The 27,799-nt window shown below is 36.7% G+C and overlaps 1 protein-coding gene across 2 annotated transcripts in view; it reads left to right on the top strand.

Annotated features, from left to right (window-relative positions):
- LOC127855986 (corepressor interacting with RBPJ 1-like) overlaps nt 1-27,799 on the top strand; it is a 43,466-nt gene that overhangs the window by 12,291 nt on the left and 3,376 nt on the right. Inside the window, exons 6-9 of one of the 2 annotated variants that reach the window (XM_052391921.1) lie at nt 6,318-6,421; nt 7,351-7,436; nt 8,166-8,302; nt 13,165-13,230. In XM_052391921.1, coding sequence (XP_052247881.1) covers nt 6,318-6,421; nt 7,351-7,436; nt 8,166-8,302; nt 13,165-13,230 — 393 coding nt within the window. Of the gene's footprint in view, nt 1-6,317; nt 6,422-7,350; nt 7,437-8,165; nt 8,303-13,161; nt 13,231-27,799 lie in introns of both variants that reach the window. The other variant, XM_052391920.1, reaches the window with a different exon arrangement.

Genomic DNA, 27,799 nt, shown 5'->3' with positions numbered 1-27,799 from the left:
TCTAATTAGTCTACATCTACATCTGTCTACATCTGCTTGGAATTCCCTTTCAAATTACCGATAGTAAAGGCCTTTTCTTTTTTAGTGCTTAATGCACAAACTGCATGTCGTTTTGTTATTGTCAAACAATAACCAAGAAAATTCTCGAAGCTAGTTTGCTTTCACGTTAAGGGGCAGACTTTTTTCCGTCATTGCTAAACGAAGTTTGAACTTGTTGGAGTGTTATAATTATTGTCATTTTTTCTAATTTTACTTTCCGGAAGAAAAAATATCAAAATCGATATTGTTTTCTTTGACCGGTCACTTTCCGCCATTTTGATAGCTGTTGAAATGTTCTTGATATCTGATTGGTTGTTATAATCTCAACTTATCCAATGAAATAAAGTGTTATTAAAGTAAATTAACCATCCGCTGCGAAATGACGTCACGTCCAATGAAATAATTTGTTCTATTTACGAATTCACTCTATTTTTTTACCGACTTACACATTGAAACGATTAGTTTTTATTCCTAATTCCTGTGCGCAAGCGGACCCATGTACCGAAAACGGGTGGGCACAAATTTCTTTTTTGCGCCAATGACGCAAGGGCGCATCCAGGGCAGAACACTGCTCATAGTAAACAAAATGAGAAAAAATAACAATTTTTGGTTGGAATGTTGACGTAAGTATGTTTGTGAACTACCCAGGGTGGGAAATTCCAATCCATATTGACCAGTTTGTTCTTGCGCTTGTAAATATTTTCTACTAAATGCAGATTTCTCAAGATTTGCAGGAAAAACTGTCAAACAAATGCAATGTCTGATAATAAAAAAATGATCTCAATGTATGTGGAAATACTAATGAAAAACTATGTTTCTCAGCCAAAAACAACAACAGAGGAATCACATTTGTTAGAAAAAAAATCTGCGTTATGCAAAAGTAATGCATGCGCTGCCATGCACTTGAGCGTTGTAACACTAAATGCATCATACAGATGGTAATTCAGTCATAAACCAATACCAGTCTGGAGACCTCCAGTTTTTATTGGATAAATATTAAATTGGAAAAGTTACTACATGTACTTGTATACCTCCTTCATTTTTAGCTCAGCTGTTTTCTAAGAAAACCCGAGGTATTGTCATAGCCAGCTCGTCCGCGGTGTTAAAACCTCAACACTGGCTCTCAAAATCAAAGTGCTTCGCCCTACAACTTTGAAACCTTATATGTAGATGCACCTTGATGAGTTCTACATGCCACACCTATTTTTGGGTCACTAGGTCAAAGGTCAAGGTCACTATGACCTCTTTAAAAAAAATCTGACAGGCTTTCATTTATTCAAAACTGCACCTGCAGCCGAGCATTGGCACCCGTTATGCGGTGCACTTGTTCAATTATTTAATTTGATTTACATGACCACAAATAATTTATATATGCCATGATTTTCCATCCATTAAAACATCAGTTGGCTATCAATTTTATATACCCTGATTATGGCCCTAAAAGTAGCAACATAGGTTTTACAAACAATCTTTGTAAACTAATATGTATAGACTTATTTCAAATGTATTTAACAAAATCACATGCCAGTGAGTGCTTTTTTCCAATATTAAACTGTATGTAGCACTTGTTATCTTAAAAGGTAAAACAGTATCAATTAATTTGTTTTTTACCCACAAACTATGCTGACAGCGGTATATTTCAATCAAAGGAATACGTTAAAAACACAAACGATTTAATTGTATTGAATTTAATTACATTTTCGAATTTGTAACACATAGATGGAGTTATTTATCTTGTCTGCAATAAAAATGGAAGTAAACACTTTTTTGTATATTTTTTTTGTCTGATGGTTACTGACGCAAAATCTTCGCTAATTTTCGAAAATCTTACAACGAAAAGTTGCAAATGTTTGCCCTCTTGAAATATTTTAAATGATCGGTTAGCAAAGTAAAGCAGTGCAATAGCACATTGTAACCCAATATGTCAACCAAATTGTATATTAATTACATATTTGCTAGGTTACATTTGTTCATTTTCTGCAGTCAATGTCACCATATGCTAAAAGATTTCCTTCACAAATTCAATGTAAAAGCAATAAATTTAACAAAAAAAAGTCAAGCTTTTGCGCGTAAACACCCTCATAACCATACTTTTTCTTAAAGAGCATTTCATGACAAATTGATTTTAACAAAAAAAAGATAGGTCATCCAGTATGTAAGAAAGAACTGATGCGAATCAGCGGTCACTGTTTTATGGCCATCTTTTTACTGGCTTCTCTCCAGTTGATGAGGATTTTCCGAGAACTGTCAAAGTCTCATGTAGTCTCCAATCTAAAAGTAAAACAGTCAATTTGTAATATACAACAATGTTTTCCCCACAACATGAACACAGAAATATTCAAAAAATAAAGTCATGACAGAGAATTTTTGGGACTGTTGTTTTCGGAATCTGTATTTTTCATCCATTATAATTTATTTCCGACGTTCTATATAAGAAAAATATAATGACGAATATACATGCTGTGATTGAGACTGTCTGGTCTATAATATTTCACATTGTATTCACCAGAAATTTTAATTAGAAAGACTATACAAAACTACTATTAGCGAGCGCTCGAGGTGGGGTGGGGGGTGGGGCTCTGCCCTTTATCCCCGTTGGGTTCCTGCGGCCCCAGACCCAGGGTCTAATTTTTCCGATTTCAAATTTGGGACAATTGACAGCCCTGTTAAATGTACATGATGTTTGTACTTTGACAAGTACCATAATCATTACTTACTATATTGAAAACTGTATATTATATTATGATATGTGACGTTTGCTTGTTGTCTTTAGGCCACTCCAAATTGGTCTGTTGGTCTACAGATTTTTTTGAAAAAAAAAGTTGAAGAGGCGAGCGAAAAAAAAAAAAATTTTTTTTTTGAAAATAGGAAAATTCTCCAGCGAGCGAAGAGCGAAGAATAAAAAAAATCACATTTCGATAGGAAAAATTTGCATTATCAAGAGATACGGGTTTAAACAGCTATATTTTACATTCAAATCCATTCTTATATAAAGAATATATATCGACCTCATATTTATAGCAGTAAGTTGCATATGACCTTTGACCATGAAATATACGTGTAACCATATCATTGAAGTGAGGGATACATGTCTACCTACTGCTGCTAATATTTGTTTGAAGTTTTAAACAGTGAAAGCTTTGAAAAGGTATACCAGGTTGCAAGCTTTGAAAAGGTATACCATGTTGCAATAGCACTTGAAAAGGGTCAATCATCAAAATAATAATGACCGACAGTCGGACAAAGGCCATGCATATAATCCATTGTCGCTACCTTATTTTAAAAGGGGCATATCGATGGCTAGTACGGTATTGTATTTTTCTGAAATAAATTTATACATTACAAAGAACTTATTTGATGTTTCTGAAATACACGGACCTAGCTGTTAAACATGTTCCGTCAACCATGTATTTTAAAAATTATAAAATATTGTCCCTGTGAAACTTTTAGAACCAGCACTTAATGATTTTATGTTTATTTTTTGTTCACTTAAAATTGTGCTATGGCAAAATTTGCCTACATATAGGGAAATACCGTTCATATGCCCATTTAATGAAGAAAAAGTATTTTAAAAATCTTACGTCATGTTTCCCGATGTTGTTGCACATGCTTCAATGGTATCTGGTGAAAGTTGCTTTTTCGAATGTAAACAAACACATTCAAATAAGTCACAGAACGTAGAAGATGTGTTTATATGTTTAAGGGTTGGCTGCAGCAACTTTTCACCGCAATTTGTTAAAACGGTCACTACAGCGAAACATGTACTGGTCGTCTCGATCAAATTTTTAGCGTCTGCAGTTATCCATTAAAAGGGTTACGAAACACTATATTTGGCATTTGTATTCAGAGTCAAAATCGCTTCTGCTATATCGCGTTAATTTTTTTTTACATATATAAAAAAAACAATCATGTGCTATGGCTACAGAAGGACACAAAAATGAGTGCGAGCGGTAAAAAAAAATAATTCCATTTTGAAAAAATAGGTGCGGCAAATCCGACAACCAACATATCAATTTGAAGTGGCCTTAAAAGAAATAAAAAAGTCCATAGTATATATTATTATTTGATAGCCAGTTTTTGCAGGCCGACAAACGAAAACTGGTTAGCTAAAGAAATTTTGGGCCAGCGCTAGCCTTGGTTGTACCGCTGTGTTGTGAAAGGGATTAAGCATTCCACTTGTCCGTCTTTACATATTTAACTGATCTTTAATTGCTGGGTGGGTCTCAAAACTTTTACAGTTAATGAGCTTAGCATGCAGTTGGTTGTAAAGCAAGGATTTTTTACTGCAACAATTTTGTCTAAAATATGGACTTTTTATGCCCCCCTTCAAAGAAGAGGGGGTATATTGCTTTGCTCATGTCGGTCTGTCTGTCGGTCCGTCCACCAGGTGGTTTCCGGATGATAACTCAGGAACGCTTGGGGCTAGGATCATGAAACTTCATAGGTACATTAATCATGACTCGCAGATGACCCCTATTGATTTTGAGGTCACTAGGTCAAAGGTCAGGGTCACAGGTGAAGGTCACAGTTACTGGAAATAGGCATTTTAAGTCTGTCTGTCTGTCGGTCCGTCCACCAGGTGGTTTCCGGATGATAACTCAAGAACGCTTGGGGTTAGGATAATGAAACTTCATAGGTACATTGATCATGACTTGCAGATGACCCCTATTGATTTTGAGGTCACTAGGTCAAAGGTCAAGGTCACAGGTGAAGGTCACAGTTACTGGAAATAGGCATTTTAAGGATTTAGCATGGTTCAAGCAAGGGAAACAACTACCGTTTATGCATGTTCTTTTTCTACAGCATTTGCCTCCCTTAAATTCATTTAAAATCTCATTTTACAGCAGAGATTCCAAATCTGACCTGTAAATGAGCCCCATATTTACTGCCAGTGCTAGGTTACCTTTTTGCCATTTGATCATTCTTAAGTATTGTTATTGTAATGCTGCTGCTACTGCTACTGCTGCTACCACCACCACCACCACCACCACCACCACCACCACCACCACCACCACCACCTCCACCACCACCACCACCACCACCACCACCACCTATAGCCCATATAGGGGGGCATGCATGTTTTACAAACAGCCCTTGTTTTTGTTTTTCTAACATAAAATATGCAGACTTGTGTTTTCAACACCTCTTTAATAAATGATTGGATCTCCCTAAAAGTTTTACAATTTTATAAATGGTTTTAATATGTAGATGATCGTATACAAAGGAATTTGGGATGTTGCAATCTCTGCAAAATTATTGCCGTTTTCTGTTTTCCTTTCATAGAATATATAGTCCCAAAATTGTGTGTCTCTAACTTCTCTTATGCTACTTACTTCTCTTTAACTAACTTTTCACAGTTCAGTTGAATATCCCCAATGTGTTTATGATTGTAGAGAAAGGAAATTTGGCTGTGGCATGTTTTAGCACAATTTATTTCTTTGTTTCCAATGTGTAATATATAGTCCCAAGATGTTGTGCGTTCAACTCTTCTTTGACCACGAAGTGGATCTTGCCCAAACTTTACCTCAATGTGATAAGGATCGTAAAATACATGACTTTAAGCTGCTATCAGTTTTGCTGACATTATTGCTATTTGTCTGTTATTCCACTAAGAAGTATATTATTCAGTGATTTTTTTTGGCTTTTATTTGTTACAGCCTGTGCCATTTGAATTGGGAAAATATTAAAGCGCGATAAACCATGAAATTGGGAAAAATAGTGCGACAAACCATTATATTGGGCAAAATTGAGCATTATAAATATGATTATAAGTAACAGGATTAAAATTGTTTTTAAGTGCATGTTCAGGGGTTTTTCTAGCCATTTTGAGAAAAGGAGTCTGGTCAAATTGGGAATACATTGTAATTTAATTGATAAAATCGGCCAATTTGGGAATTATTTATCGACAAAAAGGACTTAATTAAAGATATATATTTTGTAGGATGTTAAAATAAAAAGTTGAGATCTAGAGTTAAGAAATCATAAGTCATAGAATCTTTTTTTTTTGGAAATTGGGCTTTTTTTGTGAAATTTTGGTCAGCTTTTTGGGAAAAAAAGTATATTTTTGCGATTGGGAAGCAGCCGAAAATCGGCGGTATTTTTTTGTAAAAAAAATCACTGTTATTCCATTATTGTGTGCATTGAACTTCCCTTGATGGATTTTTCTTGTCCCTGATTAGCCGTTTGGAATGATAGGCTTATCTGGGACAACACTTAATGCACATGCATTTAGCTCAGTTTTCACGGTCTCATATAATTCTCCTGTGTTTTTTACTCAGCCAAGACCAGTGCCTATTCCTTGCTGGAATCCATGAGGGAGGATGGATTTACTCTCAAACAGACTTTACTGGGCAAAATGGCCGATCCAAAATCTGCAAATGAGGTTGGTTGAGAATTCTGAAAGCTAACATGACATGTTTACTGTTATCATAATTTATCTTGTGTATATCACTGAAACTTAAATGAGGTCAAAATTGTCTTTCATCTTTTTATCTGTTTGCATGCAGTACATCAGGGTTAAGGAAAGTACCAACATAAACTGCATGTATTGATTTTTATCCCCCTATTGTGAGGTACCTGTTTTATCTTATGGTGCTTTAGTTGATAGATTGTTGGGTGTAAGACTTACAGTGAAAAGTCTTTTAAAATTCTTACAGACAAATCATATGATCTTACATATCATTTCCTTTCATACCATACCATGAATAATGACATTTGTCCAGGAAATGCGTTGGGAAGCCTCCTAAAAGTCCTCGTAATAACAATAGTTCTGAACTTGTTTAATAATGCAATTGAAGACGTTAACCAAAGTGTTTCTTACTCTTACATTCCATGCAATAACCATCACATCAGACTGTTGTTGAATTAAGTAGATTGACCATGCAAGCCTGCATTTTCATACTATTTCTTTAACAAAAAACATTTTAAATAAAAATGCCATTTATAATAATGTTTCTCACCTTCTGAAAATCTGAGCCAACCCTGTTTAAAATGTACCAATGCCTGGATTGTGTTATTTATGTATCACTGTTAAGATCCTTAACTCAGTCTGTTATGTTATATGAGCCTTGTTCTGGGAAAACTGAGCTTCATGCATGTGTCTTAAGTGTTATCCCAGATAAGCCTGTGCAGTCTGCATAGGCTAATCAGGACAACAATGTCTGCTTGCACTAGTTTATCTTATAGAAGAGACCTCATTTCAATCAATTACACAGACAAGCTAATCTGGGCTGACACTTTGCTCACAGGCATGAAGCTCAGTTTAACTAGAATGCGGCTCATATTATTCCACATGTTCATTTCCCCTGTCAGCGCATGGTGGCCAATGAAGATGAGGATGACCCAGAAGTGCAGTTCCTCAAGTCTCTTTCAGCCAAACAGAAGAAGAAACTTCTCAAGTAGGGACTGTGCTTGCTAATTTTTCTGGAAATTTCATCATGTTTTGTTATTAAAATGTCCAAACCAAAAAACAATTTGTTTCTGGCACTTATCTTTACACACAAAAGTGAAAGCATTGTATGGATTGGGTGATTTTTTAGCTCGGCGTTTTTGGAGAAACCCCGAGGTATTGTCATAGCCATCTCGTCGTCCGCCGATGCGTCGTGCTAAAACCCTAACATTGGCTCTAAAATCAAAGTGCTTCCACCTACAACTTTGAAACTTCATATGTAGATGCACCTTGATAAGTTCTACACACCACACCCATTTCGGGGTCACTAGGTCAAAGGTCAAGGTCACTGATACCTTTTAAAGAAAAAAAATTCTGACAAGCTTTCATTTATTCAAAACTGCATCTGTAGCCGAGCGTGGCACCCGTTATGCGGTGCTCTTGTTTAAATGCATTTTCCAGTCCACAAGAAGTAGATTCTTGTGTGTGTGTTATCCTTTGTTGGTTGCAACATTAATTTATGTAGAGATTTATTATTCTGTTCAAATTTTTTACTTTCAAACCTTAAACTATAGTTCTGATAACAATGAATGTTTTTAAAAATGTCGTTTACTTTTGAAAACTGGAAATTTTAATTGTTTGACATCTTATTTTAAATCAAGACTAAATGGTAATGTCCTACGGATTCCTTTAGCCTGACTATATATCTCAGTAGAAGTGGATTATATTTGCCATCCAGAAAGCTGAGTAAGCTGCAAGAGCGACAGACTGGGGAAAAAGTGGAGAAGAAACACAAGAAGAAGAGCAAGAAGAACAAGCACAAGTCCAGCAAGAAGAGACAGGAGCAATCCAGTGAGAGTGATGACAGTTCTGATGGTAAGCATTAGGGCTTACTCTCCCATTAGCCACATAAGCCATTTGCTACATATTGACACATTTGTCTGAAGAAATTTCTATATTTTTCTACTACATTTTTTTTTCATAAAACCCCATAAAAAAGCCAAATATACAGGATTATCAGGACAGCGAGACAAAGTTGGCTTTACAAAAAGTTGAGCAGCTGCCAGGGAAAACTCTTTAGCATTTCCAAATAATAATGTCAATCATGCTGTTGATAATAAAACTTAATCAAATATAACATAAAAATATTTATGAGAGCATTTATGGAATAAAATAATATCAGGATACTCTTAATATGCCCCCCTTCACATAAGAGGGGGTATATTGTTTTGCTCATGTCAGTCGGTCCGTCCACCAGATGATTTCCGGTTGATAACTAATGAACGCTTAGGCCTAGGATCATGAAACTTCATGGATACATTGATCATGACTGGCAGATGACCCCTATTGATTTTCAGGTCACTAGGTAAAAGGTCAAGGTCACAGTGACTCGAAATAGTAAAATGGTTTCCGGATGATAACTCAAGAATGCTTAGGCCTAGGATCATGAAAATTCATAGGTACATTGATCATGACTGGAAGATGACCCCTATTGATTTTCAGGTCACTTGGTCAAAGGTCAAGGTCACAGTGACTCGAAATAGTAAAATGGTTTCCGGATGATAACTCAAGAATGCTTACGGCTAATATCATGAAACTTCATAGGTATATTGATCATGACTGGCAAATGACCCCTATTGATTTAGGTCACTAGGTCAAAGGTCAAGGTCACAGTTACTCGAAACAGTAAATTGGTTTCCGGATGATTACTCAAGAATGCTTATGCCTAGGATCATGAAACTTCATAGGTACATTAATCATGACTGGCAGATGACCCCTAGCGATTTTCAGGTCACTAGGTCAAAGGTCAAGGTCACAGTGAAACGAAACAATAAAATGGTTTCCGGATGATATCTCAAGAATAAATATGCCTTGGATCATGAAACTTCATAGGTACATTGATCATGACTGGCAGATGACCCCTATTGATTTTCAGGTCACTAGGTCAAAGGTCAAGGTCAAAGTGACAAAACACGTATTCACTAAATAGCTGCCACTACAACTGACAGCCCATATGGGGGGCATGCATGTTTTACAAACAGCCCTTGTTATGGTTTGCCATGCAAGCTTGTATTTGAGTCATTCTGTTTGTTAATGGGTTTGTCAATCAGTGGATTAGTATGCATCTAAAAATGTGTAAATTCAGTAAAATTAAAACATGTTTTTGTTTTTGAGTTTTTGCCTTTGACCATACAAAGCATAGTGGGGTGTTATTAATTGCCTTTGAACATAATTGACAACAGATTGTAGGGGTGTTAGTCTAGTTTGCCTTTGAACATACAAGGCATGGTGGGGGTGTTAGTCTAGTTTGCCTTTGAACATACAAGGCATGGTGGGGGTGTTAGTATATGCCTTTGAACATACAAGGCATGGTGGGGGTGTTAGTCTAGTTTGCCTTTGAACATACAAGGCATGGTGGGGGTGTTAGTCTAGTTTGCCTTTGAACATACAAGGCATGGTGGGGGTGTTAGTATATGCCTTTGAACATACAAAGCATAGTGGGGGTGTTAGTCTAGTTTGCCTTTGAACATAAAAGGCATGGTGGGGGTGTTAGTATATGCCTTTGAACATACAAGGCATGGTGGGGGTGTTAGTCTAGTTTGCCTTTGAACATACAAGGCATGGTGAGGGTGTTAGTCTAGTTTGCCTTTGAACATACAAGGCATGATGGGGGTGTTAATATATGCCTTTGAACATACAAGGCATGATGGGGGTGTTAATATATGCCTTTGAACATACAAGGCATGGTGGGGGTGTTAGTATATTCCTTTGAACATACAAGGCATGGTGGGGGTGTTAGTCTAGTTTGCCTTTGAACATACAAAGCATGGTGGGGGTGTTAGTATATGCCTTTGAACATACAAGGCATGGTGGGGGTGTTAGTATATGCCTTTGAACATACAAGGCATGGTGGGGGTGTTAGTCTAGTTTGCCTTTGAACATACAAAGCATGGTGGGGGTGTTAGTATATGCCTTTGAACATACAAGGCATGGTGGGGGTGTTAGTATATGCCTTTGAACATACAAAGCATAGTGGGGGTGTTAGTCTAGTTTGCCTTTGAACATAAAAGGCATGGTGGGGGTGTTAGTATATGCCTTTGAACATACAAGGCATGGTGGGGGTGTTAGTCTAGTTTGCCTTTGAACATACAAGGCATGGTGGGGGTGTTAGTATATGCCTTTAAACATACAAGGCATGGTGGGGGTGTTAGTCTAGTTTGCCTTTGAACATACAAGGCATGATGGGGGTGTTAGTATATGCCTTTGAACGTACAAATCATGGTGGGGGTGTTAGTATATGCCTTTGAACATACAAGGCATGGTGGGGGTGTTAGTATATGCCTTTGAACATACAAGGCATGGTGGGGGTGTTAGTATATGCCTTTGAACGTACAAATCATGGTGGGGTGTTAGTATATGCCTTTGAACATACAAGGCATGGTGGGGGTGTTAGTATATGCCTTTGAACATACAAATCATGGTGGGGGTGTAAGTATTTGCCTTTGAACATACAAAGCATGATGGTGGTGTTAGTAGAGTTTGCCTTTGAGCATTCAAAGCATGGTGGGGGTGTTAGTATTTTCCTTTGAACATAAGTGACAAAGGATTGTGGGCGTGTTAGTTGAGTTTTTTAAATAAGCTGGAATTATGGTCTTTTAAAAAACTGATAATCGGACATGAGGTTGCAAGCTGTAGAATATTGTCTCTGAATTTTGTGTTCATTATTTGTTTTAGTACTAAAATAACAAAATAAATCTATTAGCATACATCTGTTAAGAAACAAATAGGTGTTCTATGAGATCAGTGTCAGGCAGGTGATTGGGCATGCTGCATGAAGGAAAATGATGTCTGCTCAATAACTGAAACAGTTTGAATTAGAAAATAAAGGAACTTGTCAATAATGTTTACACTCATAATATCTCGGTAAATTATGATTACCAGCTGGATTGTATAAAGCCTTTTTGTCCCCTACTGGTTTCACTGGAGGGGACTTATTGCTTGCGCTCTGTGCGTCCGTTTGTCTGTCACACTTTTTTATGTCCCCCACTATAGTAGTGGGGGACATATTGTTTTTGCCCTGTCTGTCTGTCTGTTGGTCTGTTTGCGCCAACTTTAACATTTTGCAATAACTTTTGCTATATTGAAGATAGCAACTTCATATTTGGCATGCATGTGTATCTTATGAAGCTGCACATTTTGAGTGGTGAAAGGTCAAGGTCAAGGTCATCCTTGAAGGTCAGAGGTCAAATATATGTGGCCAAAATCGCTCATTTTATGAATACTTTTGCAATATTGAAGATAGCAACTTGATATTTGGCATGCATGTGTATCTTATGGAGCTGCACATTTTGAGTGGTGAAAGGTCAAGGTCATCCTTCAAGGTCAGATATATGTGGCCCAAATCGCTTATTTTATGAATACTTTTGCAATATTGAAGATAGCAACTTGATATTTGGCATGCATGTGTATCTTATGGAGCTGCACATTTTGAGTGTTGAAAGGTCAAGGTCAAGGTCATCCTTCAAGGTCAGAGGTCAAATATATGTGGCCCAAATCGCTTATTTTATGAATACTTTTGCAATATTGAAGATAGCAACTTGATATTTGGCATGCATGTGTATCTCATGGAGCTGCACATTTTGAGTGGTGAAAGGTCAAGGTCATCCTTCACAAGGTCAAGGTCATCCTTCACAAGGTCAAGGTCATATATAGGGGGACATTGTGTTTCACAAACACATCTTGTTGGATAATGCGATAACTTTAAAAGTTCTTCATATTTTGTCATGAAACTTGAAACATGGTCAGATGGCAATATGGAGATTATCTTTTCATTTTGTTCCTACGTCAAGAATTCTTATTGCTACGGCAACACATATAGCACACACAAAATTCTGACAATGGTTGAGCCAGTAGGGGACATATATTGCTTGGCAATAGTCTTGTTATATATGGCCCTTTAATAATAAAAAAAAAGCAACATGTCTCTTACTCTAGTAGTTTACGTCTAATCATTATGAAACATGGGGTTAAAGTTGTTGGGCATATAATCTCCACCAAGTTTGAGAACTGGCCAAATTGCAAGAAGCAAGTACAGTGTATAGGCCTTGCGTTAATCCACATTTGTCAAATGAATGTATTCTGCCTGCTACATGTATTAGGTAGTTTATTACACTATATTTTATTTGCATTAACCAATCTTGGTGACACCCAAGATATATTTATAAAAAAAAAGATACTTAACTAAACTAGTTGGACGAAATTAAAGGTTATTGTCGATAAAAATTGAAAAACAGTTTCTGTTAAATAACTAGGGATCATGGTATTATGATGAAGGTATTAGGTAGTTTACATCCAGACCTACTTAGTTTAAACCTATTTATTTTAGCTTGATTGCATAGAAAACCTAAGGCTTATTTGAAACGCTCTCTAGTCCGTTTCCTGGGACTACTTGGTGTCTATGGGGGAAATCTAAAGAATGCTACCGCAGTGGGGATTGAACCCGTGACCTCCTGATCGCTAGGCGGACACCATATCCACTACACCACAGCAACCTCATTGATATGGCTCATTTATTATTTTAATAAAATAAAATTTGTATGTTTAATGTTGAAAACATGGATAAATTGCATGGTCATGTTTATTGTTGTATGAATTGTTTTGTGCTATTAACAAAAAATTAATTAACCTTTAAACTGGTGTATTTTGTACTGAGTTGGTACTCTTGTTTTTATGAGTAGATGGTAGTCCACCGACAAAAATGAAAACAAAGAAGAGAAGTCAAGAATCTAGCGAAGACAATTCTGGTGAGTGTGTTTTGAAATTGTTTCGTTAAACCATTTATTCCTAGTGGACTCTCCCATCCGTCTAAATAGGATCAATTTATTTCAAAAATTAAGGATGTTTAGTATATTTATTTCTATATTTAGAATATTTCTTACAGAAATTCCATTAAGCAAACAGAGTAGATCCAGATGAGTCTACGCAATGAGTCATCTTGGTCTACGCTGTTTGCCAAGTCCTTTTTTCTAGACACTAGGCATAAATGGGCTTAGTTTGTTTGTCTTGTAGGAAAATGTTGCAGTAGCAATCAAGCAGCTTATATTGTTCATTACCAACAGTGAGGAGTTTTCCAATTGGGCAATTCTCAATTTAAAATCGAGCATGATTCGTTTTGTTTGCTTAACAACCACAGTAAATCTTTCAGTTGCATTTTAAGCTCATCTATTTTTTTTTTTAAAGGAGCTATTGTCATCACCTGAGCGTCAGCGTCCGCTTAAGTTTTGTGTTTAGGTCCACTTTTCTCATAAAGTTTCAAAGCTATTAAATTCAAACTTGAAACACTTACTTACTATCATGAGAGGACTGGGCAGGCAAAGTAAGAAAACTCTGGCTGGCATTTTGACAGAATTATGTGCCCTTTTTATACTTAAAAAATTGAAAATTTGGTTAAGTTTTGTGTTTAGGTCCACTTTATTCCTAAATTATCAAAGCTATTGCTTTCATACTTGCAACACTTACTAACTATCATAAGGGGACTGTGCAGGCAAGGTTATGTAACTCGGACTGACATCTTGACAGAATAATGGCCCCTTTATACTTCGAAAATTGAAAATTTTGTTAAGTTCTGTGTTTTGGTCCACTTTTCTCCTAAAGTATCATAGCTTTTGCTTTCAGACATGGAACACTCGCTTTCTATCATAAGGGGACTGTACAGGACAAGTTGCATAACTCTGGTTGGCATTTTGACGGAAATATGGCCCTATTTTGACTTAGTAACTTTGAATATTTGGTTAAATTTTGTGTTTATATCCTCTTTACTTCTAAAGTATCAAGGCTATTGCTTTCAAACTTCAAATACTTTCATACTATCATGAGGGTACTGTACCTGTAAAGTTGAATTTGACCTTGACATTTGATTGACCTTGACACTCAAGGTCAAATTATTAAATTTTGCTCAAATTGCCATTACTTCTTTATTTATGATCAGATTTGATTTATACTTTGACAAAATAATGCTGACCTGACATACCACAAAAGACTCCACCAAAACCATCGCCCACGCCCCACCCAAGAATCCCCCCCCCCCAAAAAAAAAAAAAAAAAACCATTTTATCTTATTTTTTAAAGATTTATTAATGACCACACACTCACGCTATACCTGACTCCTCACCCCCCTGACCCCCCCCAAAATATTATTTTTCCCATATTTTTCTTATTTTTGAAAGATCATATAATAAATGACCACATCCAACACTATCACCCCCCCCCCCCCCCCCCCCCCCGAACAATATAATATTTATGCCCCCCTTCGAAGAAGAGGGGGTATATTGCTTTGCACATGTCGGTGGGTCGGTCGGTCTGTCCACCAGGTGGTTTCCGGATGATAACTCAAGAACGCTTGGGGCTAGGATCATGAAACTTCATAGGTACATTGATCATGACTTGCAGATGACCCCTATTGATTTTGAGGTCACTAGGTCAAAGGTCAAGGTCACGGTGACCCGAAATAGTAAAATGGTTTCCGGATGATAACTCAAGAATGCATACGCCTAGGATCATGAAACTTCATGGGTAGATTGATCATGACTCGCAGATGACCCCTATTGATTTTGAGGTCACTAGGTCAAAGGTCAAGGTCACATTGACCCGAAATAGTAAAATGGTTTCCGGATGATAACTCAAGAACGCTTTTGCCTAGGATCATGAAACTTCATAGGTACATTGATCGTGACTCACAGTTGACCCCTATTGATTTTCAGGTCACTAGGTCAAAGGTCAAGGTCACAGTGACAAAAATAGTATTCACACAATGGCTGCCACTACAACGGACAGCCCATATGGGGGGCGTGCATGTTTTACAAACAGCCCTTGTTTTTTCCTTATTTTTGAAAGATAATATGATAATATGAATGACCACATCTCTACACTATACATTCCTCTCCACCCCACCCCTCCCCCCTTTTTGATGCAAGTATTTAGATATGTCCCTTCACCTTTAAAAAGAAAAATAGATGAGCGGTCTGCACCCGCAAGGCGGTGCTTTTGTTAAACATTGATATTAAAACTACCAAAATTATGTCATTCAGATTCCTTTGTCTGCAATCGACACAATAAATGTAATTGGATTTAATGGTATGTTTGATTTCTCAACAAAAATTCAGTTTACAAAAAAAAATGAAGTGTAGACACTACATGAAACTGGTGCTCTCTCAAATATGTATAGGCTATGCTTCTTGACTCTTTATTGGGTTGGTTAGCAAAACATAGTTTTCATTACCTGAAATTATTTAGCAGGCATGTCATTGGTTCTTTGCACATATCAGCACGGGAATCTAATTATACAAATGGTATCACACAGTATTACCCCTATTAGTTGGCCTAAAATTTGCTGAAATCTTACATATGATGGCATTTCTTGGGCATGGCTTCCTTTTTAACCAGGTTTTCCGAAGGAAAAAACTGGTTATTAGATTGGCGAATGCGGGCGGGCTGGCTGGCTGGCGGGCGGGCTGGCGGAATAAGCTTGTCCGGGCCATAACTATGTCGTTCATTGTCAGATTTTAAAATCATTTGGCACATTTGTTCACCATCATTGGACGGTGTGTCGCGCGAAATAATTACGTCGATATCTCCAAGGTCAAGGTCACACTTTGAGTTCAAAGGTCAAAAATGGCCATAAATGAGCTTGTCCGAGCCATAACTATGTCGTTCATCGTCAGATTTTAAAATCATTTGGCACATTTGTTCACCATCATTGGACGGTGTGTCGCGCGAAATAATTACGTCGATATCTCCAAGGTCAAGGTCACACTTTGAGTTCAAAGGTCAAAAATGGCCATAAATGAGCTTGTCCTGGCCATAACTATGTCATTCATTGTGAGATTTTAAAATCATTTGGCACATTTGTTCACCATCATGGGACGGTGTGTCCCACGAAAGAATCACGTCAATATCTCCAATGTCAAGGTCGCCACGACTAAAAATAGATTTAAAAAAAAAAAAAAACTTACAAAGGGGGTTAATTTTTTTTGGTCATTTAAAAAGTTCAGTTTGAGTTTTCTCCCTTTATCAGATTTTTTTTTCACAATGAAAACCTGGTTTTGTGACAATTTTGTCCCTTGTATGTTATAATGATTGCAAATACATTTTTTAAAAATTCTGGAGGAGATGTCACTCTCTGGCATTCTTTACGACCCTGTAATTAGATCAAAAGGTCACTGAGTGAATTTTGCTTTAAAAATTGAGGTACATTTTGTAACATAGCAAAAATTGTGAAATATCAGATACTATTTCTGATTTTACTCCTGAACTGACTTATATTTGATACTTGATGTATATCTCATTTTAAAACTGATTTTGGCTTTTCATAAGTAGGTCGAAGGTCATTAAGTGCACTTTTATAACCCGTATGGAACGTAAACTGCAGTGTATGTTGAAACCAACCCAAGATCCATGTATTATATATGTGTAAGTAACTTTTCAATGAGAGATGGATACTTTGAAGATGAAAAGAGTATTTCCCTGTTTAATCTGAAGGGAATGTTCCTAACTTTGTAAATTACGTTACCTATATTAAAATAATAAAAAATGTTCATTTTTAGACATTTAATTGTTATTGCGTTTTATAATATAACAACTTTTTGTAATAAGAAGCAAAATTATTTCTGCATTATCATATCAATACAATTATTATGAGACTTTAAAAATTGAAATTAAAGTTAAAAGTAAACATGTGTGATCTATGTTACAGTAAAAAAATATATATTGTTTTATATGCATATTATGCTAAATACTATTTTAAGAAAAAGATTTCAGCTCAAATAGTATACTCTACTGAAGTTCTTAATACTGTACGTTCTATAATGTCATAGTCATGCAAGATAAGTTATTTTAACTTCACAAAATTAGTATTAATTGTAATAGACATGAATTTGTAAAACAGAAATTATTTTACCAAAAACAGTGATCTATTTAGTAATATTTTTCAAAATCTTGAAGTACCATTTATAATATTAAACAAATTATCATCTAACTTAAGTGGACTATTATGACCTACTGTATCATCATGCTGAAGATAATGTCAGTCTTGTGTGATAATTTATTTAACATACATAACATAAATTCACAGTTTTGTTCAAAACATGGATTACTATTGCAGTATATGTATCTCCTTATCTTTTATCGTTTACAATAATTATCCATGTTTAACATAGCCATTTGCGTCACATGCGCATTCAAACAAGCATCCTTGGTCAGATCGATAGCACTTACATTGTGCTGTTCTACACTCGGTTTAACAGCTACATGATACTAACTGGACACATGCTGCAGGGAACTTTGTGTCCTCATCTATACCGGTTGAAATGAATATTCTTCAAGTTACCATGTATCAAGAGGATCATCAGGTTGAACATCCTTGTCTGTGTGGCATTTAGCTATATCTTTGCGTGATAATTTGCCCGTTTAATGTGCAGTTCAAACGCATCATTTGTAAGGGGTAACAAACCCAAACTCTTCCTGGCTTTCAAAAATAGCCGATACCTTTATGTGTCAATGTTTGGTGGGTGGTCCTGACAGCAGAAAGGACATGGTTCACTAACCACCAAAAAACGCCCCAAAAATCAATGAAATCAAATTTTCAAAAATGTCATTTATTTATTTTGTATTCATCTTCTATAACATTTAAATTGCACAAAAAGTCAAATTTTATAAGTGTGCCTTGTTTTCAATTGTAAAAAAAATCATGATAAAAGTACATCACACACAAGAAAATGGCGAATTTACACTAAATTTCTTTGTTTCATCAACAAATTAACTGTCAGCGCACGAGAACACCATGACAAACTTTGTCTTAAACAATAACAAAAACAACAAAAGACAAAATACTATATTTTTGTGACGGTGTTATGACGCGCTCATATCTAACTTTAAAAAGAATGTGTAACCCAGTGCTGATCTCCGAGAACCCACCATGCTTGATTGAACCTATCTTTTTAACCCTATATTAAAAAATACTGCTTAAAATACCACTTATTACCGAAATTTATTAGAGGTTTTAAGTCTGAAATGGCAAAATAATGATCTTATCAATGTTGGTGTTAAAAAAAGAAGCCATAAGAAACGATTTTGTGTACGCGCCATTCGAAAATAACTGGGTACGAATAGCGTCGGTATCCAATCTAAACAAAGTGCAGACGACGCGTTTTCCAATAGTCGGATATACCAGATATCTTGAAGGTAAGTTGGCATTTAGATAAACAATTATTTTTTCTATTCAAAAAATGATGGTTTACCCATTTCATGGTCCATAAGTATGGCTTACTGTATCTATGTTATAATCCATTTGGGCGATCACGAACGATATCACTGTTAAAGTGGATATATACTGGTTAGTGAGTAGTGCTCGGACGTCATAAAGAGCTTTGTTTAATAACTTTCTTAATAATACGAAATATTTTTTTTAAAGTTACTGATACATTCTGGGTTCTTCATTTACAAGCAAGAGCAAACAAAACAATGTTTGATATGCGCATGCATTTGTACGAGGGCCGTATTTGGGGTCATTAAAGGGAGGTTATTTTCCACTGAACAGAAGTACATGTGTTTACCGGACATTTATAAAAATTAAGTTATTGGAAACACACAAAAGTTAATATGAAACATTCCTGAACACGTTCAGATAACGTAAATACATTAATTTGATAATGGAATATATCGTCTTATGCGTGTGTAAATTGAGTTTAATGTGTTTTTCCAATATCGGTGCAAACAAAGATCTATTAATAAACACGTAGATCTATATTTAAAGATCTTTGATCAAACGATAATATCCTTTTTCAAGGGAGAAAATCCAAACAGTGAGTATTTAGTGTTAACTGAGATTTTCTGCTATTTCTTTGAAATGTTTACTAGGTACATTTTGCAAGCAATTCAGATATCTGTATACAACAAAAAGTGTTTGAGTGTCAGCAACATCAGTTTGTGGTTAAAAAAAAATTGTAAAGTAAAATAATCTGCCTATTGTAGTAGACCAACGAAAATCACAAGCACACGGATAGGGTTTCGGTACAGTCTCGGCGATTTAAAGCGAAAATGTGCTGATTTTAACATTCAAATCTGCTCATTTTGGAAGATGTTGTAAACATTACGATATATATGTTATTAAACTATTCATAATTGCAATTTCTTTGCGAGATAAATTGTGTGTTATTGAAGATGAAAATGTACTCTTTTTATTAGCTGAGAAATCTAATTTTACTCATAAGTTAACTATAACTATACTGTATACTTACCACAATTATTGATCACCGTGGCGCAATGGATAAGATACTCAATTTCTTTTGCTCTACGTCCAGGCTATCCGAGATCGTACCCGCGTAGATTTTGTTTCTAAATCTTATTTTAATTTCAGGATGGTGAAAGCCTACACATGCATTTGCTGTAATAAGCGTGCAAAACCAAAAGATCGTCGTCCATTGACTGACACTGTTAAAAACTATCTGCGAAGGGTCTTGCCTGCTGTAGATCCAACAGACAGTGATGTCATTTGTTTCCAATGTCGTGTCAAAAGCTAAAAGAATGCCCCAAAGCCTAGGCAATGTTCAGACAACATCAGCAATGATCTGGACTTCCAACCCCAACCATCTACATCCAGACAGCCATTTAGCCCATTATCAGTAAGTAGCCCTTATATCTATTTACAGTGCTTTTACATCTGTATAATAGTATGTAAAGGAATCTTAAATCCTATGCAGTCTTTAAAATAATACGTATCTTCAGCTTGTTACAATTTGTCATCGTCGGATACCCACGGCTGCTGATTACGCTCCGCTCAAACATCACTTAGGAATGGAGAGTAACGTAATGAATAGACCAGTGGTGTCCGACGATTAACAATTGTAACAAGCTGAAGATACGTATTTGTTTAATACGACGATGACATTTGTTATGATCTTTTATTGGAAAACCGACGAAAGTTACAACAATAATGTAGTTAAATCAGTCTGGTTTAAACGTCTGTTTGCGTTGTATTAACGAATAAAACACTCCACTAATTCTAAAACACGATCTTTCTTTTCTTTTTCTCAGATCACCCTGCAAATTCCATCAACCATAAGAAGCCATTCCAGATGTTTTATATGTAAGCGCCCAGGTCCAAAACTGATCTCATTGCCAGCAGACGGTCGTTTATCCGCCTTTATAGATCACAACATTATTATTTCCGCGGATTCCAGATGTTGTCCATCTCACGTCTATGAAGGGGCATTGACCGAGACAGCTTTAAAGGATTTGAAGACTATTACAGAGACATCTCAAATGAATAGAACAGGCGTCAATGACTTGTTACAAAAAATTAGAAAGCTTTACCAACAACAGTCAAGACATTTGAATTTTGACAATTTAAGTGATGCAGATTGTCAGTCACTTACGAAGCTAAATCGAGCACAGTTTGAAGATCTTTATAATCATCTTTTTGACAAGATAAAAAACACCCCAAATAGATCCATCAAAACCAGTATTGGCATATTCTTATGCAAACTGTGTTCCGGTATGTCCAACAGGCTGTTATCGACGATCTTTGGAATCACAAAGTCCAGTATACGCCGTGCAGTATCAACGGTAAGGCATGCATTCATGCGCGGTTTTGTGCCTCTGTATCTTGGCATTGACAGTGTCACTAGGGAATCGCTGATAAATGAACATACAAAGCCTTTAGCGAAGAAGCTGTTTGGAAACCAGGAAGAGAGGTTAATTCTTGTTTTGGATGGTACATACATCTACATCAATAAATCAAACAACTTTCAGTTTCAGCGCCGTTCATTTAGTTTGCATAAGGGAAGGCCATTAGTGAAGCCCATGGTAGTTGTCACAACAACTGGACATTTTTTGACAATAGTAGGCCCGTACATGTCAGACGGCAAGAACAATGACGCAGCAATATTAAATCACATGTTGAAGACAAACATAGATGATATCAGGGGGCTTTTGAGAGAAGGGGATGTATTTGTTGTAGACCGAGGGTTCCGAGATGCGTTACCCCTGTTAAAGGACCTCGGCATTAATGCTGAAATGCCAGCCATTATGCAGAAAGGAGAAAAACAATTGACTACGGGAGAAGCCAACGCGAGTCGACTAGTAACGAAAGTAAGTATTACACTTACAGGTTATATTAATTTTAAATTACTCTTGCCGGAAAGCCCGTAATTTCTTAACAATCAAACATGGTTAACCTATATCAATCCCCATTTCATGTTTTAACACATCTGTAGGAGATGTTTCAAAACAATTTACAAAAGGATATATTGTGCACAAAATTAGCAATTGGTCGCAAAGATTTCTATACAAAATATGCTCAAATGCGGAGGACATGGGGCTTATTTGGATTTATATATGTTCGTCTGTATGTCTGTCTGTCTGCATATCCGTCATCTGTAGACACACTTTTGTTTCTGTATATCTAAGTGAGGCGTCAACAGAATCCAATAAAATGTCATACTTATATACAATTCAATATCGTGCATCCGCCTGACATTTTGTTTGTTGGATGCATTTTAAAATGGATTGCCTTACAAGACACCATAAATGAGTATTCATCATATTTTGTGATAGTTCAAGTTTTAATGTGTATAATGATAAGTCGTTTTCTTTATTTATGATTTTCTTTTGATAAACCTTACAATCCCGACAAGTAACGAACCCAAACTTGCAAAACGCATAGATTGCCATTTTTATAATAATCTCTCATTATCATTTCACAGATCAGATGGGTGGTCGAATCGGCAAACGCTAGAATCAAGAGATTCAAATATTTAGATCATGTGATGCCAAATAGCCAGCTGCCATTTATTGGTGACTTTGTTAGAATTGTTTGCGCCATCTCAAACAAATATTTCCCCCCTCTAAGTTCCCCAGACCAAGTCGAACAAGATGAATTGATCGCCAAAAAGATGCTGCAACAAAATGAAAAAGAAAACGAGCTGAAATTGTTAGTAGAAGAGAAAGGTCTTGCTAGGAAAAAGACAATTTGGCGGCCTATTGAAGATTGTGAAGTACAGGGATTTCCGCGTTTAAGTGATGAACAGCTAAGTGAACTAACACTTGGTGTTTACCAATTGCGTTTGAGTTCCAGCTACATGCAAGAGCATACAACTGGAAATTGTGACATTAAAGTGCATGCTCACGAGCAAAGTTTGATTTCTGCAAAATTGCAAAGTCGCCATACATCTAGCAGAAGGTACATGCTGTGGATACGTCACAGTGAGGATATGGTCGAATCATGGTACTGCCAATGCAAGACTGGATCGCGAGTGGTTGGAATGTGTTCACACATTGCAGCCGTAGTCTGGTTCTTGTCTGCCGGTAGATATCAGCAAAAGGAAAGTTTAGGGGTTCGAGATTGGGGAAAGTACCTGTCTGACGCTTCTGCAATTCGTATTGATGATTCAAGTTCTAGCGAGAGTGATAGTAGATAGTGCTACTGGTATAACATTTAAATAATTAGTTACTTAACATATGTTGAGATCTATATAATTCATCAAACAGATGAAGGGTTGCTTTTGTCTATTTCTTTATTAATTGTTTATATTTCTGATCATTCTCGTTTACGCTAATAGCTATGAACTGTCTTCTTTTTCACTCTAGCGTGTAAATGGAGACGAAGGCCGTTGTAACCTAAAATATAGATAATAGTATGCTACTGAATTATAAAATGAATGTTATCGGTCAGGGGTTGGGAGAATTGACAAATCTACGAGGTTTACCGTCACAACTCTAGTGCGTTCAGTTACAACGAACGTTCGCCAATCATCGTTCGTTTCCAATTCGGTCTCATTGAACGATTGGTTTCGCTATCGATCTACCTCCCGAAAGGGTTCGTTTCGGTTCGCGAAATATAGCAAACGTTCGCTGTAACTGAAGCTGGATTGGTCATTGTCGGCTCGGGTACTACTTACATGTACCCTGGGTACTCTTAATTATACTTACATGTACCCCGGGTTCAATTAATTTAACGCTTAATCGGTCGTTGTCGGCTATTTTTTTTAATTAATTACATCTACATTTATGTTAATTTTCTGTGAAATGGCCTTTATGTAATTGAACCTCGTACCCAAAAAGCATGTTGATGCAGTTTTTATAAACAGAAGTTTGTTTAAGATTATCGGTAGCGTTTTAACGACATCGGATTTTGGACTGGAATACAAATCGGGTAAGTCTAATATCGACCGGGTACGATTAAGTATATTTACCGTACCCGGGGTACATGTAAGTATACTTAAGAGTACCCGGGGTACATGTAAGTAGTACCCGATCCGACAATGACCACTCGAGCGTAACTGAACGCAATAGACTTTGGTTTCGCTAGCGAACTACCTCCCAAGAGGGTTCGCTTCGGTTCGCGGCGAACCGGCGTTCAATAGCAGAACGTTCGCAAACGTTCGCTGTAACTGAACGCACTAGAGTGTCACGCCACAACTAAGTATAATAATATTATATTTATCTAGTAACTCTTCATAAATATTTGAAATGAAAAAGGCTTTATTTTCATGAAAGAGACTTACACCTTCAAATGTATTTGACCGGAAACTGGGACGCATGTAAATACCGCTTTTTCTCAAATACACAAGTTGACTGTTTATTCTACTCGCCTAATTCTTCTTATCGAAAGAAATTGACAAAATATACGAGAAGTGTACCCTATAATGAAATGGAAATCTTTAATTAGCCTTATTTACCAAAAAATCTTTAAACAAAATCCGATATGGTTCGATCTAGACAATGTTTTGACAGTGGAAAATGTAACATAAGCGCAAACGTAATTAAGCGCAATAACGGCATGTTAAATGACGTCATAAATGAGCGCCATTTCGTTGTGTTACTAGGGGTTGTTTATTCGCCAATTTTGACGTCGTAGTTAAGTATATTGCAAAACGAACGTCATTTTTAAAAAATAGACACATTGCAATAAATACAGCAAACATTTTGGGAAAATCTGAGGTTGGGCGTTATTTGGTGGTTAGTGAACCATGTCCTTTAGAAACTGCTAGAGCATCACCATCCGATGTATTAGGTTGTGCGATATATTTCACCCAGGCGCTTTTCTTACTAATTTCATTAAGAGCAGAAGTGGTGTCACATCCTGTCAATGTGTGAAACCCCAAAATGTTCATTCTGACATTGTCACCTAGTTTTTCAGAAATTGTGTGCACAGGATAACATTTTCTTTGTTTGCCTGTACCAGATATCATATATACCTCGGCGTCAGCTCCAATGTGGTATATTAACAAGAGCCGAACGTCAGTGTCTCTACAATATACTTCTAAAAGCTTGTAGCCTCTATCAATAGCGTCCCTTCAGTGCAATATCATCCGCATATCTGCCTTCTCATAATTTACACATAGGTTTGTCGCATCAAAAGTTCTCGACTTTGAATTAACATCACCTGGAAATCCACCTCCTACACTACACGTATAGTCAATCCTGCTGGAAGATTTTCTGATTGTTTTAGCAATTCGTTTGAGAGAAATTCAGCCAAGTCTGCTTAATTGTCATCATGTGTGATATACTGTTCCCATATTTGTGGAAAAGGAACGTTTGGACTTGTTAGCTCACCTGAGCGATAGCTCGAGGTGAGCTATTGTGATCACTCAGCGTCCGGCGTCCGTCCGTCCGTCCGTAAACAATTTGTAAACATCTTCTTCTACTAAACCATTGAGCCAATTTCAACTAAATTTCATGTGGAGCATCCCTAGGTCATGGGACAAAAGAATTGTTAAAAAAAAATTGATCGCATAACCAAGATGGCCGCCATGACCATATATGGTAAAAACCTTAAAAAATCTTCTTGTCAGAAACTGCTCATCAGATTTTCAAAAAAATTCACAGGGATGACCTTTGAGGGCTCCCCTGAAAAAGTTGTTCAAAGAAATTTGATTCGTCAAAAAACATGGCCGCAGGAGCTCGTTGAACTTTGCATGTTTATTCGTTTTTGCCTATTTTGTGAAAACTTTCAAAAATCTTCCACATTTTTTGTCCGATCCTTTCCAAATTTGCACAGTGTCTTTATATCAATGAGGACACGAACCCTACAAAAAATGAGCATTATTGGTCCATGAAGTACAGAATTACCTCCCCTTGAATTGAGAAAATGGTGTTTATGCAATAAAGTCCAAATTTTTCATCCAATTCTTTCCAAACTTGTAAGGATTTAGCATGGTTCAAACAAGGGAAACAACTACGGTTTATGCATGTTCTTTTTATTACAGATTTGCCTCCCTTTAATTCATTCAAAATCTCATTTTACAGCAGAGATTCCAAATCTGACCTGTAAATGAGCCCCATATTTACTGCTGGTGCTATGTTACCTTTTCCCATTTGATCATTCTTAAGTATTGGTCTTGTAATGCTGCTACTGCTACTGCTACTACTACTACTACTACTACTACTTCTACTACTACTACCACTACTACTACTACTACTACTACGACTACTACTACTACTACTACTACTACTACTACTACTACTACTACTACTACTACTACTAGTACTACTACTACTAGTACTACCACCACCACCACCACCACGTCTACTATTACTACTTCTACTACTACTGCCACTACTACTACTACTTTTACCACTACTACTACTACTACTACTACTACTACCACTACTACTACTACTACTACTACTACTACTACTACTTCTACTACTACTTCTACTACTACTACTACTACTACTACTTCTACTACTACTACTACTACTACTACTACTACTACTACTACTACAACTACTATTACTACTACTACTACTACTACTACTACTACTACTACTACTACTACACCACCACCACCACCACCACCATTCACAGTGACAAAAAACGTATTCACACAATGGCTGCTACTACAACTTATAGCCCATATAGGGGGGCATGCATGTTTTACAAACAGCCCTTGTTTCTATGGGATTTTAACCACAACTGTTCATGTTTATCTCCGACACATATTTTTAGGTCACCTGTCATGAAGTGACACGGTGAGCTTATGTGATCGTGTGATGTCCGGCGTCCGTTGTGCGTGCCTGCGTGTGTCTGTGCGTCCGTCCGTCAACAATTTGTTTGTGCAGACAGTAGAGGTCACAGTTTGCATCCAATCTTGATGAAATTTGGTCAAAATGTTTATCTTGATGAAATCCGGTTTGGGATTGTATTTGGGTCATCTGGGGTCAAAAACAAGGTCACTAGGTCAAATAATAGAACAACCTTCTGTAGACAATAGAGGTCACAGTTTTCATCCAATCTTTATGAAATTTGGTCAGAATGTTTATCTTGATGAAATCTGGGTTGGGATTTTATTTGGGTCATCTGGGGTCAAAAACTAGGTCACTAGGTCAAATAATAGAAAAACCTTGTGTAGACATTAGAGATCACAGTTTTCATCCAACCTTTATGAAATTTGGTCAGAATTCTTGATGAAATCTGTGTGGAATTGTATTTGGATCATCTGGGGTAAAAATCTAGTTCAAATAAATAGAAAAAACGTGTGTTGACAATAGAGGTCACAGTTTTCATCCAATATTTATGAACTGTGGTCAGAATGTTTATCTTGATGAAATCTGGATTGGGATTGTATTTGGGTCATCTAGAGTCAGGAACTAGGTCACTAGGTCAAATCATAGAAAAACATTGTGTAGACAATAGAGGTCATAGTTTTCATCTGATCTTAATGAGTCAGGTGAGCGATTCAGGGCCATCATGGCCCTCTTGTTTTGAGCTTCCTAATAGGTGGACGCTTTCCTTTCCTCTTAACTCTTACTCTAGACTAGTTGCTTCTTTGATATAATTTATTTCAAAGTATCGATCAAAAGTCACATCAACTCAGGTAGTGTTTGCGCTGAAATGCCTTAAAACAGATGTTACAAAAACAGTTGGATATTGTCCAAACGTTTGACAGTCCTTAGGCTAACCTAAACTCTGTATAAGGGCATGTCCATCAATTATTGCACATGTTGCATCAGTCGTTGTCGGACAAACTTGAGGCGTCACTATATCATTGTCCTTTGTAAGCACATGGAGTAAGTTTGATTTCTGGGTTTCATGCATTTTCTCACTAGCCTTTGCAAATGATAATGGCACATCAGAAAGTTCATGTTCTTGAACATATGCTGTTTCTACGGCTCTCCCTGAATTAGCTGAGCTGTGTTGAAAAGTCTCTGCATGTCAGCCTATAAAATCGTTGTCACTGACTGTCTCCTCATAGAGGAATGCAAATGTTTTGGACTGTACCTTTTGAATAGGAGCATAAAATTCAACATTCTGCTCGTTCAGCCTTTTTCTCTGCAAATTCCTTAAGTAATGTTTACCTCGATTTTCACAGGTTA

Source organism: Dreissena polymorpha, chromosome 13 (assembly GCF_020536995.1).
Source record: "Dreissena polymorpha isolate Duluth1 chromosome 13, UMN_Dpol_1.0, whole genome shotgun sequence".
NCBI classification, from domain to species: Eukaryota; Metazoa; Mollusca; class Bivalvia; order Myida; family Dreissenidae; genus Dreissena; species Dreissena polymorpha.
This window is presented reverse-complemented; position numbering and strand designations above follow the sequence as displayed.